Below are 13872 nucleotides of genomic sequence, written 5' to 3'. Positions count from 1 at the left end.
CTTCTTTTCTCCTCCGATTTGGAAGAAGCTTCTAGAAAACTGCCAAAGTATCGACTTCATTTAAATCCAGACTAAAAGCTCACCTGGTTAGAGCTTCCTCTGAATAGCAGCAAGTGGAAACTATCATCAGCACATCTGATGTGTATTAGTTTGATGATGTCATTTCATTGTTTCATCATTTTTATGATAAAGCTGAAATGTCCTATCAAACCTGACTTTAAAATATTAGGGTTACGAATATTTTTGTACGGCCCTGGGTCTGCTCATCTCCAGTCACCGTCTCTTTACTTTGGACTTTTTCAAAAATATCCATCAGCATTTACAAACGTGTGACTGGCACCTCGGCCTCGCATTCCAGGAACATTTTGGACACGCATCTGAGGAGCTGTTAAAGCACCGTGTGGGAACCCTGCATGCCTCTCTGTGGCCTGTATACAGGCTCATCTGATAAAATCATGGGACAACTTTGGACTGAAAACAAGAAGCCTAATACAAGCCGTGAAACCGTGAGGGCGTCTGTTTGTTTTGGTTTTCTACGGATGAGCCCTAAAAAGGGCAGCATGCGAAGGAGGCCCCTGAGGACAAATAGACCCCAGTTCAGCAGAAACACCTTTTGGCCAGACAAGCACTGCTTAAAGAAAAAAATATAAAAAAAATAAAGGGTTTCTTGGAAATCCTCTCCTGCTGACCCACATAGCCACGCAGCAGAGTGGGACAGAAGGATTCAGGAGGTTTTAATTCCTGAATCCTCGATTTTTGGGGCATTTCAAGTCAGAAACGTTTTCACAGCCGCCCCCGCTATCTTATACAAACGCCTCCAGGCAATGATTGTTTTATAAAACCCGAGGAGCATGACATTCATAATATTTACACAAAAAAATTTGCTCTAGAATGTGATAATTATGAGGTTCTCAGTCATTTTCTCTCTCTCTCTCTCTCCTGCGGTTGTGTTTCCGGCAGGTATGCAGAGAATGGCTTCTATAAACCAAGACCAGCCGATCTGGACTCTTACGTCCAACTGGGAGCGCTGACGTTTCTATGGACACACAGCGAGAAGAAATGCAGTCAAAAAAGAAAGAAAGAAAAAAAAGGATTCTGCAGGGTCTGGTTTCTTATCAAAGCCCAAATCTTTGGTTCTCCTTTAAATTTTTTACCAGGTTCATGGAAACACCAGAGGCTAATATTATGAAAAAGTATTAGCTCCATTATATATTTCTGTTTTGTTTTTTAACACACATAAATGCTTAAAATCAAACAAATTGTAATATCAGACAAAAGGAACAAGAGTAGATGCGTTACTCTTGGAATGGCGATCAACGCCATTCCTTTGGAAAGTAGAGTTCTTTTTTTTCCCAGCTACACCTGAACCATAGAAATCATTCAATCAGAAACTCTCTGACAACATGAAGTAGGCTATAAAAGATCTCAATATTGCAACAACGTGTAAAGATATTCAAGAACAGATGAAAAACAGAGTCGAAACGACTCAGTTCCACGTAAAACATCGTCTTAAGAACTGATTGTTGGAAAGCCAAAAATGACAACATTGGTTGTACACAAACATAGATAGAATTGAAAGTTGTTTTATGCATTTCTTATTCCATAGTGTTATTCTATGGAGTGTCTTTTTAGCCACTGTGTTTATATCTGTGCTTTAACGTCAACTCATCAATGAGACTAGAGATGGAAACTCACCACCTGGCTATTATCTCAAGTATTTACATGTGACTGTTCACTAATATGCAAAAAAATAATAATTTGAACTTGAACAGAGCAATGTTCAATCTTACCAGGAGTGGCGATGGCCTAGTAAAGTTACCTCAAGAGTTCATTGATGAGTCATGCAGGAGGAATCGCCCCCGTTGGGTGTTAGTTTTACGCCAGATGTGGGAGGACACACACCTCCTGAACATCTGCAGTTTTTTCCTCTCTAGTCTGCAAAATGTTTTCCCAATTCTCTTGTCAGTCATCAAGATGTTTTTTTTTCCTTTTGGAAATGTGAGACAGGCCTTGCATTCTTTCTAAAAACCAACGCTTTTTGTTTGCTTTGGACTCTCCCATGGAGGCCATTTTTGTCTCTTTCTTATTGTCAAATAACAAACTCTGACTTTAACTGAGACAAGTGAGGCTTGAAGAGCCGTGGATGTTGTTCTGGGGTTTTTTCTGACCCCACTGATGTCCTCTTGGGTTACGTTTCAAGGGAATTTTTATTGGTGCATGATGGCTCTCACCGTGGTTCACCGGAGTCCGGGGGCGGGTCGGCCATCGGGAGGTTGGGGAGGTTTCCCAAATGTGTCTTATTTTTATTATTTACCCGCAAAAATAAAGCGCATCAGTTTTATTCACACCTTTCGTGAGTTTGGGGGCTTGTCCGGTTGCCTCCTTCTCCCGGATCTCCAGCACCGCATCTTCAGCTCTGGAGCCGCGGAGATACAGAAAGCTCAGTGATGCGTCATCAAAGCGGGCCAAACTGGGAACAATGGTCAGCCAGATGAGGGAACTCGGGTTCACGCTGACGACCAAGACCACCCGAAAGAGAATCAAGCCTGTTTAGGCAGTTCTTTATTCTTCACGCTAAAGGAAGGTAAAGGGCGAATCAGCTCATCGAGATTTGAAAAAGGAGCAATAAAGAGGAGCTGGTTAAATTAACCAACATTCCATAAAGAAAGTAGAAAGGAGGCTGAAAAAAAAAAGGACTCCAAATCATGTTTTGTTTGGTCCCCGCTGCCCTTTTTAGGGATTTGCTTACTATTTTTGGATTTATTAGAGAAAGATTAAGAAAACATCCATTACAAACAAAAATGTAAAAAGTTACCAGTTGCTGCAGAATAAACCTACAGTCATCGACATAGAAACCCTTAAAAGGAGTTTTTTTATAAAAAAAAAGAAAGGAAAACAAATACAAGCCCATTTGTTGTCGCAGACATTCGAAAAACATAGTTATGCAAGTCCTGATGAAGCGTATTCACGTACACTCACAAATAATCGGGTCTTTTCCCCTTTCCTCAAGGCGGCGGAGGAGGAGTTCCTGTCTCCATCCTAATGGCCAGCTTTATCAACACACCACCCACTCTGCTCCAGGTTTTCTCCCAGGCTGCCCTGATGGGGGGCAGGTGGAGCCCAATCAGACGCCATCTTCCTTTCTAGAGACATCTGGTATGACTCTCTGTTTGAATCATTTCATCCTTGTTTTTTTGTTGTTGTTGTTGTTGTTTGTTTTTTCAGGTCTTCCAAATTCATTTCCTGTTACATATTTGAACCCTTATTGTTCGACTGTTGCGTTCATGAAAGGAGCAGAGGACTGGAAAATTCCTGACGATAAGGGGGTGGGGGGAACAAAACATAAAATCATTTGCGATCGCAGCTGTGTCTCCAGGTTGCAGCAGGCGGAGAGGTGTTTGTAGTGGAGGGAGAACAGAGCCGGTTCACATCTGGACGCTGACCGCAGAACATGCTTGAGGCTGCGGGGGCCAGAACGGCAGGCAAGTCGTTTGTTCTGGAGCAACTCTGGGTCTTTTTAAACAAAACGACAACAACAACAACAGCAACAACACTAAAAAAACCAGCACCGCTTTTTAAGCTAAATTTGATGCCACAAAGAAGGAACGTGATCAAGGGACTCAATCGACACTGCAAAAACGGAAAATCTCACCAGGCATTTTTGGTCTAGTTTATGGTGCAAATACACTTGAAACAAGACAACGCTAAGCTACAATTAGCTTTTCAGTGAGATGCAGCTTGTTTCAAGTGAATATATTGATGAAGACGTGTCGGTTCCACTGGTAGATTATTTCACTTATAGCAAGATATTTTCCTATGTCTGTCAGTGGAACTAGAACGTTTCCACCAATATTAAGGAATTATTGACTTAAAACAAGCTCCTATAACTAGTTACTTGTAAGTTAGCTTTGTCTTAATTGAAGTGTACTAACTAAGATATTTGCACCGGAATCTAGACCAAAAATATGTGAGTGTGTGCTATTGCAGTGCAGTGTTGATTGCTTTGGCTTGGGTCACTAGAAGGTTACAACACATTATTTTGCTGGTGAATTTTTAAAAACAAAGTTCACATTTAATTGGACAGGATGAAAAGTCAGTGATGTATGTCTAAAAACAGAGAGAGCCAAATTGTCATGAGGCTGCGTTTCTTCCCTACATCTGAACCTTCACAGGACAGCTGTATTTTACTGATATTTTCGTATCAGTTGTCTTAAATATCTATATTTTAAAAAAAGTACAATAGTGAAAGATATGAAACTCAATAAAACACAAGAGGTGGAACAGTGAGGCATAAAGCTATCAAAAATTAAACGATTTCACATCAAGGCCTAAAGCAATTCAAGATTTCCATGTCTTTTGTCATACATACGTTCCAGTTTGTTTTCTTTTGTAAAATAATAATAAAAAATGAACAGAACCATCGATTCCTTTGTAGTTTGTGTTTGTGCCTCGTGCATCTGGTTCTAACTGTTACTGATTAATGACGATTGTTGAGGGAATGCAGCCTGGCTGATCTGTGACTCAGCCTTTACGTGGGTCACGATAATGTTCTTTTTATTTTTAGAACAAGAATGCGAATTCAACTAATTGTTGACATCAGCTAAAAATAATAATAATAATAAAAAAAAAATACCAACCACAATCAGACCAAAACTAATTTATGTGGCAAACCAAGACACATGTCAGGTTTATAAGATGTACGAAAACGTAAAAGCCAAAGATTCACAGCGTCTCACTGTTTCATGTGTTTCCATGCATCACTTCGTAAACATTGTAGCCTTTTTTAAAAGAAGCTAATCATAGCTAAATTTCTTCTCAGCGGTAAGGGTTTATAACTAAAGAGGTGTGATAAGTCTATAATTATCAGAGAGGTGAAGTTAGAGTTAGCCGGGCTTTAAGGACTCATTCAATCAATCAATCAATCAATCAAATTTTATTTGTATAGCACATTCCAGCAGCAAGGCATTTCAAAGTGCTTTACATCATTACAAACACAGAAACACAATGCAACATAGAATCAATAATCAAAACACAGCATTAAGTCAAGTTAAATTTGTAATTGATTACGTTTCAAATACAATCCTAAACAGGTGGGTTTTCAGTTGAGATTTAAAAGAAGTCAGTGTTTCAGCTGTTTTACAGTTTTCTGGAAGTTTGTTCCAAATTTGTGGTGCATAAATGCTGAAAGCTGCTTCTCCTCGTGTGGTTCTGGTTCTGGGGATTCGTCATTCGTCTCCCTGCCTGGCTTTTCGCTCCACGTAACTCACAAAGTGTCAGCCTGTGGGGAGGAGAATCGGGGCCTTTCAGTGACGGAGACACCCACAGGCGATGGGAGCGCACTGCAGCTGTGGAGTATAAAAGGGCCGGTCAGCCCCGCAGGAACACCAAACGCGCTCGTGCTGTGCATCCGGGTAAGCTGCCTGTCCGGCGGAGAGCAATGTCTGCCGAGGAGACGCGTCAGGTGAACGGCTTGTTTTACGCCGGGAAAGCATCTCTGGAAAACCTGGATTCACTGAGTTCCTGAGCAGCAGCGGCAACAGCGGCGCTAGTTGTGGCAATTTCAACGGACTTGTCAAACTCCCGTCAGTAGTTCATCTCCATGGATTCTGTTTTTACATGGTAGGTGAAATAACTACTCGGTTTATGTATTTCTCCCTCCACCACCTTTTAAGATTCAAAAAACCTGCATTTAGTGCTAATGTTCCCAAAGAAAATTGTGTTAAATCCGCATTTTTTAAATGAAACTCCCTTCTTAAACCATTTTTATTCCCAGTTTGTTAAGGTTTTAATGCAAAATTATTTCATTCAAATATGTCACGAGAATGCGTCTTACGCGTGTTACAGCGATATTTAAAAAATATATATTCTCATGAAACATTAAAGTAAGAAGTTGTAATATTGAATTCTATTGAGGAAAAACTTAGAAATTGCTCTTGCAATAAAATAGAAATATCATTTACTTGACGCTGTGGACTGAATTTTATTTTATCGCCATAGTGTCTCTGCAGTTCGTTGCTGCATTTTAATGGAATGTGCTTTGTGCTCGGCAACATAAGCTGTCGGGACTTGTTGAGGATTCCCTCGTTATGAAGAAAAAAAAAAACTCGCACAGTGCTCCAAAAACAGATAACTTTTAAGTTTTTTGTTTGTTTGGTTTTTTTTAAGCAAATGTCCAAAGTATGCCCATGTGGTTTTGAAGGTTTGGGATACCGTCGACAGGTCATATAGGGCCAAAAAGGAGAGAGAGAAAAAATTGCTTTAGGTTTTCTGTGAACAAAACAAAATGTTGAAAAGCTGTAAGTGCAGGTGGGAATGCAGAGGGTGGGGAAGTAGTTGGAAATATTTTCAGCTCTGGCCGTTTGTCCTATCCGTCCTGATGGTCGACATTTTCTGTCTTTTAACTTCAATGTGGCTTGTGTTTCAAAAGACTGGAAGGTTTTACTGAGGGATTAAAGCTGTTTGCTCTGTAAAAATCAATTTAATGAAGATAAAACCCTACCCTCCCAAAAACAGGTTTCCACAGGCTTCTTAACTCTGCATCGCATAAAGTGGACAAGATAAATCATAACAGTTCTTTCTAAATTGGGACCATAAAGTTTTTTTTCAGTATTTAGTTTTTATTTTCAAACTAAAAAGCTGATTTGAAACTGGAAAAAATATTCAGTTGAAATAAGTTGAAAATGACTTTTCAGTTTCAGGTTTTTGTCCAGTTTCAGAATTGTTTTTCAGTTTCTAAACTTTTTTTCCTCCAACTTCATAAAATAAATTTTGTTTTGTTTTCAAATCCTTCAGTTTATTTTTCTTTCAGCCTGAATATAAGTTTTAATTTTCAAATATTTTCTTCAATTTGAGAACTTTTTTTTCAGTTTCAAATTCTTTTTTTTCCACCATGTTCAAAACAAATGTAATAAACTTTATGGCCCCAAGTTAGCTCCATATTTCCCCCCTTTACTCACAGACTTTCAGATCATATTCCTATTTTGAATGTATTTTTTTGTATTCTGTACAGCTGCAGCAAACATTAAGTAATAGCTGGCTTTCAGGGAAATTTGCCAACAATAAAACATTTAGTTTGCATTCACTCTGCGGGACCTTAGCGAACTCAAACACCTAATGCTTCAGAATCGGTGTCAAAATCTGTGAAAACCCACTTGTCCACTGTAGTGTTTGCTAATGAATGTAGATCAGCTCAATTCTTGTGCCTCTTGTGATGTCATTGACCACAAGCCAACCAGCAGTAGTGTTTGTTCAGTAAGTTTTTGAAAAGCTTTGTATTTTGTGACACCCTACACTGGAAATCAGTACTTTATCTCCCAGTTGGATTTTATTGTTAATGAACATTTGTTATTGAAAATAGATTATAGTACAGGGTAGTATCTTTTTTTATTTTTAAATATTCATTGACTGAATGAATTCTAACTGATTGAATAACTGTAGTATTGAATAACTGATTCTGATCAGTTATTCAATACTTGAGTTACCTTTTTTACCAAATACTGTTTTACTCTTGCAGTGTCATGTATGGGTACTTTTTACTTTTACTTGAGTAAAAATATGTTGAAGTATTGCCACTCTTACTTGAATACAATTTTTGGCAGTTCTACCAGCCTTTGGGTGCAGACTAATCCGATCTGTGTAGACAAAAACAAGGAAGTCTTGCCTTGATACCCTACAACATCCAGTGACTCTAATCACGCTAACGCTTCATCTTTCTCCCATGTCAGTGTTGCTTCACCTAAAGGAACCACATGAAACCCGGAACCCAGCTGTCATGGAGATTAAACCGGACTCCAACTCTTCAGACTTCGACTCCAACGTCAACAGCAGCACCATGGCACCCGAAGTGGACTGCCCGCATAACAGCGTTCCTTCGAACCCCATCATTGCGAGCCTCACGATGACTCTAGGCATCCTGTTCAACGTGGTGGCCCTCATCATTCTCATCAAGGCCTACACCCGCTTCCGGCGGCGGTCCAAGGCGACCTTCCTGCTCTTCGCCAGCTCCCTCGTGGTCACGGACCTCACGGGACACGTGGTCTCCGGGGGACTGGTGCTGAGGAGATACACCACGGCCAATCTGACGTCCCTGGATGGTCCGAGAGATCCAGACAGCCCTTGTCAGTTTCTGGGAGGGTGCCTGGTGTTCTTCGGGCTGTGCCCGCTCTTCCTGGGCTGTGCGATGGCTGCCGAGCGATGCCTCGGCGTCACCAAACCTCTGCTGCACGCCCGGCTGGTGACAACAGCGCGGACCAAAATAGCCCTGTCTATGATCTGGTTCTTGGCTCTGTGCGTGGCCCTGCTGCCCGTTTTCCAACTAGGGGACTACACTTACCAGTACCCGGGTACTTGGTGCTTTATTAAAGTGATGGACACAAATGCCAAAGATCTGACCTTTGTGACGCTGTTCTCTGGACTGGCTTTGAGCTCTCTTGCACTGGCCTTTATCTGCAACACCATCAGTGGGATGACGCTCATTAGAGCGCGGCTAAAGAAGAATTCCTATTCCCAGAGGTTCTCTGCTAGATCTCATGACACTGAGATGGTGGTCCAGCTGGTTGGCATCATGGTCACCTCCTGCATCTGCTGGAGCCCTCTGCTGGTGAGTCTCAAATGGAATGGAAGCTCAAATTATAATCAAGTCAAACCATTAATAAGCTGGTCATTATTAAAAATAGAATTGAAAAATTCTATCTTTTTTTCTACAATTTTCTACAATTTCTACAAAATTGTTGTTCCTGAATAACGCTGTTAAATTTTTGGATTTTTTTAATATTTCAGATTGGTGAAATTGAACTTTAGGTTGATTCATGAAATACTTCTTTATTTGAATCAAATGCAAAAAGGACTTTAAAAACTTGGAAATAAAATTGCTAATTTAAATTTCCAAAAATTTGAATTTTAAATACAACATTTTAAAGTGTTTCCCTTATAGTACAAATCTATCACTCTTTCATATGCGTTTATATTACTCAAATGAGACTTTATATGTTTGGTTTAACATAAAATCTAACATCATAATTTAAACATTAAATTTGTCTATATGAAGTTTTTCTAAAACAGGAAAACAAAAGTTATTGGTTTAAAATAGAAAATATACATATCTCCCCCCCCCCCCCCCCCCCCCCCCAATTTTACATGTAAAGAGGAAATGTAATCAATAAAGTTATATTTTCACAAGCTAATGACAATAAGGGTTTTATAACATGAACATTGTATAGATCAGTGTTCTACAATGACCTGTTATAATTTTAGGTAAATATCTTATTGTGTGTTTGCTTATTTATACTGTATATATTTGACCTTTTGCACGGGAGCTGCAATGGAAATTTCGTTGAATTCTGTTCAATGACAATAAATGCTATCTATCTATCTATCTATCTATCTATCTATCTATCTATCTATCTTCTACAAGAATTTCTTTTGTAATATTTTTTAGAAACCACCGTTTTATTCCTATTTTTTTAAATAAATAAAATCCAAAAAGAGAAAGAAGCAGAAAAAAGTGTGTTAGTGTCAGTCCAAACTGTTCTTGAGTAAAATCTGATAACAAGTCTGGATATAAACAGTTAGGCCGATAACATTGTTGTATTTCTCATCTGGTATTGCTTGTAATCTCAGTTTTTAGAAATTAGTTTCTCAACTCCTAAGATAATTTTGCTGCAAAGTATGGATTTCCCCAAATACAAAGTATTGTGCATTAGTGATACATGATGTATCGATATTAACATCAGTCTCAGCTGATGTTAGTCATTTTTTTTAACATATCAGTATCAGTTCAATAGGTAAAACTTGGCCGATGTTAACAATTGACATTTATATCTATCTTGCTGCTGTTTGTGTTTCATTATGTGAAGGCTTGGCTAGTTGTTTGATCATGTAACAGTAATATTGATGCAGTGTAGGATTGTGGGAAAGCAGAGAAGCATTGTCAGCAGAGTGGCCATTTTACTTTGTCAAAAGGGTAGAGAAGTATAAAACATTGGGAAATATTGGTTATCGGATATTGATATCGGCGATATTGGTTTTATAAATTGGGAAGCACCAACATGAAAGTTTGGGCCAGTATTAACATCCGAAATAAACATGATCAACTTCTGCCCCTCCACCTCCAGAATAAACGACAACAGGACAGAAATACATTTCAGTTGTTTATAGCGGCCCAATTTTATTTATCGGACCCATACTGATTTGTTAAAAAATGACTGTCTTCAGCCGATACCGATGTTAGTTCCGATGTATTGTGCATCCATAGTGAAAATTTTGACTTTTGACATAATTGAGTGTAAGTTCTAGAAATTACTACTCCAATTCTATAATGTGAAGGCCCTTTTTACAAACAGCTATTGTGTGTGTTTTATTGTTCCCAAAGATTCATAAAGAAACTTGAAATTAACTACACAAAATAAAAGTTAACACATTTGAAGGAGAAATTTTAATAGAAAGAATAAATTACACAAGAAAAAAAAATAAGTAAAATGCTTAAAAGTAAAATCTCTGTTGCCTTGTTCCTTTTATGATGTCATCACATGCATGATGGAGTGAAAGCTTGTTTTCGGGAGGGTTGATTTTCTTGTAATAAAATTCAGTTTTACAAAAAATATAGTAAAGAAACTCACACTGATGTTGTTTTACGGTTCAACATCTGTAGTGAGTTCAGGTGATTTTAGAGAAAAACCTTGCGAGTTACTTTAAAAGATTGAGTGTCAACAAGTAAATGGATGCAAAAACACAGAATTACTCATCACTGGGTCTTTTTTCTGTCTTAAGGTCTTTTCGTTGATGTCAGCCGCGCGCTCCTACAGCGAATCCCACCTGGGCGAGAAAGTCACCTGCACTTACAGCAAACTCATGATGACCGGAGTCAGAATGGCCACCTGGAATCAGATCTTGGACCCCTGGGTTTACATCCTGCTGAGACGGGCCATCCTCCGAAAAATCTACCGCATAACCAAAAAGCAGGCCAGCTTCAAGGGGAGCACCTTCCGCTCCGTCCGCTGGGATGTTGGCTCCCTCCAGAAGCCGGACAGTATGCCGGTGAAAAAGACTTAACAGGAGACTAATGAAACGGCCATAAAGTCTGCCTGTCATGGTTTCTTTGTGTACAAAGAAGACCACAAAATGGCTAAAATACATAGGTTTTCTATGTATGAGCAAATATACCACGGCAGATGGTTTCCGTGATATAAACTTTGAGTTGTGACTGAGTTTCCTGTCTTCGTAAACAGGAAAGACCGAGCTTCTCGATTCAATGTGCCGAAGTGCAATATTCAACAAACAAAGAAGATTTCTAAAGATTTGAAGACGAGACCACCAGAGTTGGTATTTCCAGTAGCTCAGATGGAGAAGATAAAAATCCCCTGCGTCGGTATTACTACCTATAAATGGTTGGCTAATGAAGATCCCTTCCAGAAACAGAAAGTGATGTCACCAAGACATCTCTCACATTGGCTGTGTTGTAACTCACGAGCAATGATGCTGATTGGTCTATGAAGTAGTGAGAAAACGTTTAGAAATTTGTATTGTGGACATATTTAACCAAACCAGCACTTATTTTTAGTCTCAATGAGCAACAGGAGGAAAGAAATAAGAAATTACATCTACATATGAGGTAAAAACTGCTAAAACAGCCCAATTTTCTTTAGCATAATCCCAGGTCCAAAGTGGATTGATTTAATTCAACCGGCTTGGGTTGTTGTTTGGTTTTCCACTCAAAAAAATGGGTTAAAATGAACAATTTGCAGTTTTAAAGAAGGAATGAAAGAAAGCATAACCAAGAGTCAGGAAAGATTGAATCTTGGGGTTGAACTGGTGGACGAACTGGTTTTTCCAGGGGTCAATGAGCAAGAGGCAAGATACAACCTGGAAAGATGACCACCTGTAATAAAGTAACATGGAGTTGAGCAAGACAAACAGCAATGCAGCAACACACGCAATGCATGTTTTTAAATGGTAGGAGGAAGCCAGAATACTCAGAGAAAAGCTAAGCATAGATAAGGGGACTTAAAACAAAAACCTAATAATATCCCCCCAAAAATTTCTGAAACAATAATTTACAAATATTTATGAATAGAACACTGTGTAAAATATTGTGTGTTCATAACAAGCTTATGACCATTTCTTTGGGCAAACTGTCTGCGATGACCCTAGCTAGCATTAGCTATTAGCATGTAAACACCACTGTCCCAACAGCATAGACGCAGCATTTGCGGTAACAAAAAAGCCCAGCAGTGTGTGTGTGTCTGTGTTTGTTTGTGTGTGGGCGGGGGTGCGCACGTGTGTGCAAAACTATCTGCAAATTGTGACTGTGGTCTTATCATTTTTCTGGCCTGTTTTTCAAAACTGAGCTAAGAATCTTAGCTTAAACTAACTTAGCCAAAGACATTTTTTCACATTAGCTCTGGCTTGTACTAGCGAAATGTTTGGAAATCCTGTTTGGACCGAATCTGAGGAGCATGTTGATCACCTTTAAAGACAATGAACACAAGCATTGAACGCTAAATTGAAGATGAATGTGTTAACAAGTAATGCTAATGTTGAAGAAGGGAAAAACTTGAAGGGCCATTTGGAAAGCCAGAGAAATCCAGGAACTAAAGCTGTCCTGTTCAGAGAATGGGAATAAACACTTTAGTCTGTAATACTGAATCTATTTACTCAACATAAAACGCACCCTATATATTTATTGGCACCCCTGGTAAAGATGTTTAAACACTTTCAAATAAATTTATCGCATGCAGCAGCTGATCTCAAATGGAAAAAAAATAGCCAATTCAATTTGAACATATTTACGACCTTTGAGGGGAACATCCTGTAATAATAATTATTTTCCACAAAATCACAGATTTCACATTTAGTGGTTCCCCTAACGGTTACTCTCAAATAAAACAAAAGCGTTAATGCATGACGTGGCGCAGAGGCAGATTATTTTTAATCCCACCACAAAGAGAGTGAAATAAATTTTCAAAGCTCACCTCTAAAGAACTGCAGCAAACAGCGGAGTCTCCGTAGCAACTGTTAGAGGTTACACAAATCGGTGGAGGATACGGTAGAGGATCTGTGATGCTATGCTTTCTCTTTCAAAGAATTTAAGGGATTCACACATCTTTACCGTAAATAATAATAATAAATCTAATTCATGTAGCGCTTTTTAGGATGTGAGGGGTGCTTAAAATACTTGTACTCTATTGTCTGTAAGTTTGTTTCTCATTCTCAACTGAGGACATCCCTAACTCTTAAGTTTTGTTAAGGATGTAAAACTGTTTAAGTATCACTGTAAATAGAAATCATTTTGTCTGAACTTTAATATATTCGTATTTGTTTTTGAGGTAAGACTTGCAAAAGTCTTAGAGAGAACATCTCAATGTAAACAGCGGTTCGTTTGTCCGACTCTGTAAAAGTCAGGGACTTGTCTCTGTGTTCACATGAGAGTAAAAGGACAGACTTTTACCTCAGCATGAAGATGTGAAAATTACAATGTGGGCAGCCCGTGTGTTCCTGTGACAGGAATGTAGATGTTGTGAATGTAAATACTGTGCGTCTGCTTTCCCCATAAGTCTGGGGCAGTGAAGTGAAGCTGACTGAATGTGATGCTGTTACAAAAAAGAATGTAAAACTGTTTATTAAAACTGATTTCTTCAATTCTTGTGTCACGTTCTTCTGAGTCATAAAGAACGGAATGTCGTTTCTAGAAACGGGAAGCAAATCTTGTTTTAAGTATAAAATTGTTCCCTTGTAAAAATGAGAATAATGGGGGTTTTTTTTATAACTGTACAATAATTTTTTAAAATCTACACCCAAAATATGGAAAAGAAGTGATAAGGGTTGCCGTTTTCCATATTTTGACACATTGAAACCCAAAACTTGGGCGTATGATGT

The 13872-nt window shown here is 38.8% G+C and overlaps 1 protein-coding gene across 1 annotated transcript; it reads left to right on the top strand.

Moving 5' to 3' along the window:
- The first annotated feature begins 5365 nt into the window (after positions 1-5365).
- On the top strand, positions 5366-13635 carry LOC114148826 (prostaglandin E2 receptor EP1 subtype-like). Its single transcript, XM_028024307.1, has 3 exons — positions 5366-5619; positions 7725-8599; positions 10768-13635. Exons 2-3 carry the CDS (start codon positions 7772-7774, stop codon positions 11047-11049), a joined length of 1110 nt encoding a protein of 369 aa, XP_027880108.1. The 5' UTR covers positions 5366-5619; positions 7725-7771; the 3' UTR covers positions 11050-13635.
- Positions 13636-13872: the final 237 nt, after the last annotated feature.

This window comes from Xiphophorus couchianus, chromosome 7, assembly GCF_001444195.1.
Source record: "Xiphophorus couchianus chromosome 7, X_couchianus-1.0, whole genome shotgun sequence".
Classification (NCBI taxonomy): Eukaryota; Metazoa; Chordata; class Actinopteri; order Cyprinodontiformes; family Poeciliidae; genus Xiphophorus; species Xiphophorus couchianus.
This window is presented reverse-complemented; position numbering and strand designations above follow the sequence as displayed.

What these genes read in the sequence shown, in the direction of transcription:
- LOC114148826 (XM_028024307.1), top strand. Translation starts at nt 7,772, where the DNA reads ATGGAGATTAAACCGGACTCCAACTCTTCAGACTTCGACTCCAACGTC. An exon ending in TCTGCTGGAGCCCTCTGCTG is followed by an intron (nt 8,600 to 10,767) that starts GTGAGTCTCAAA and finishes TTCTGTCTTAAG; the next exon opens with GTCTTTTCGTTGATGTCAGC.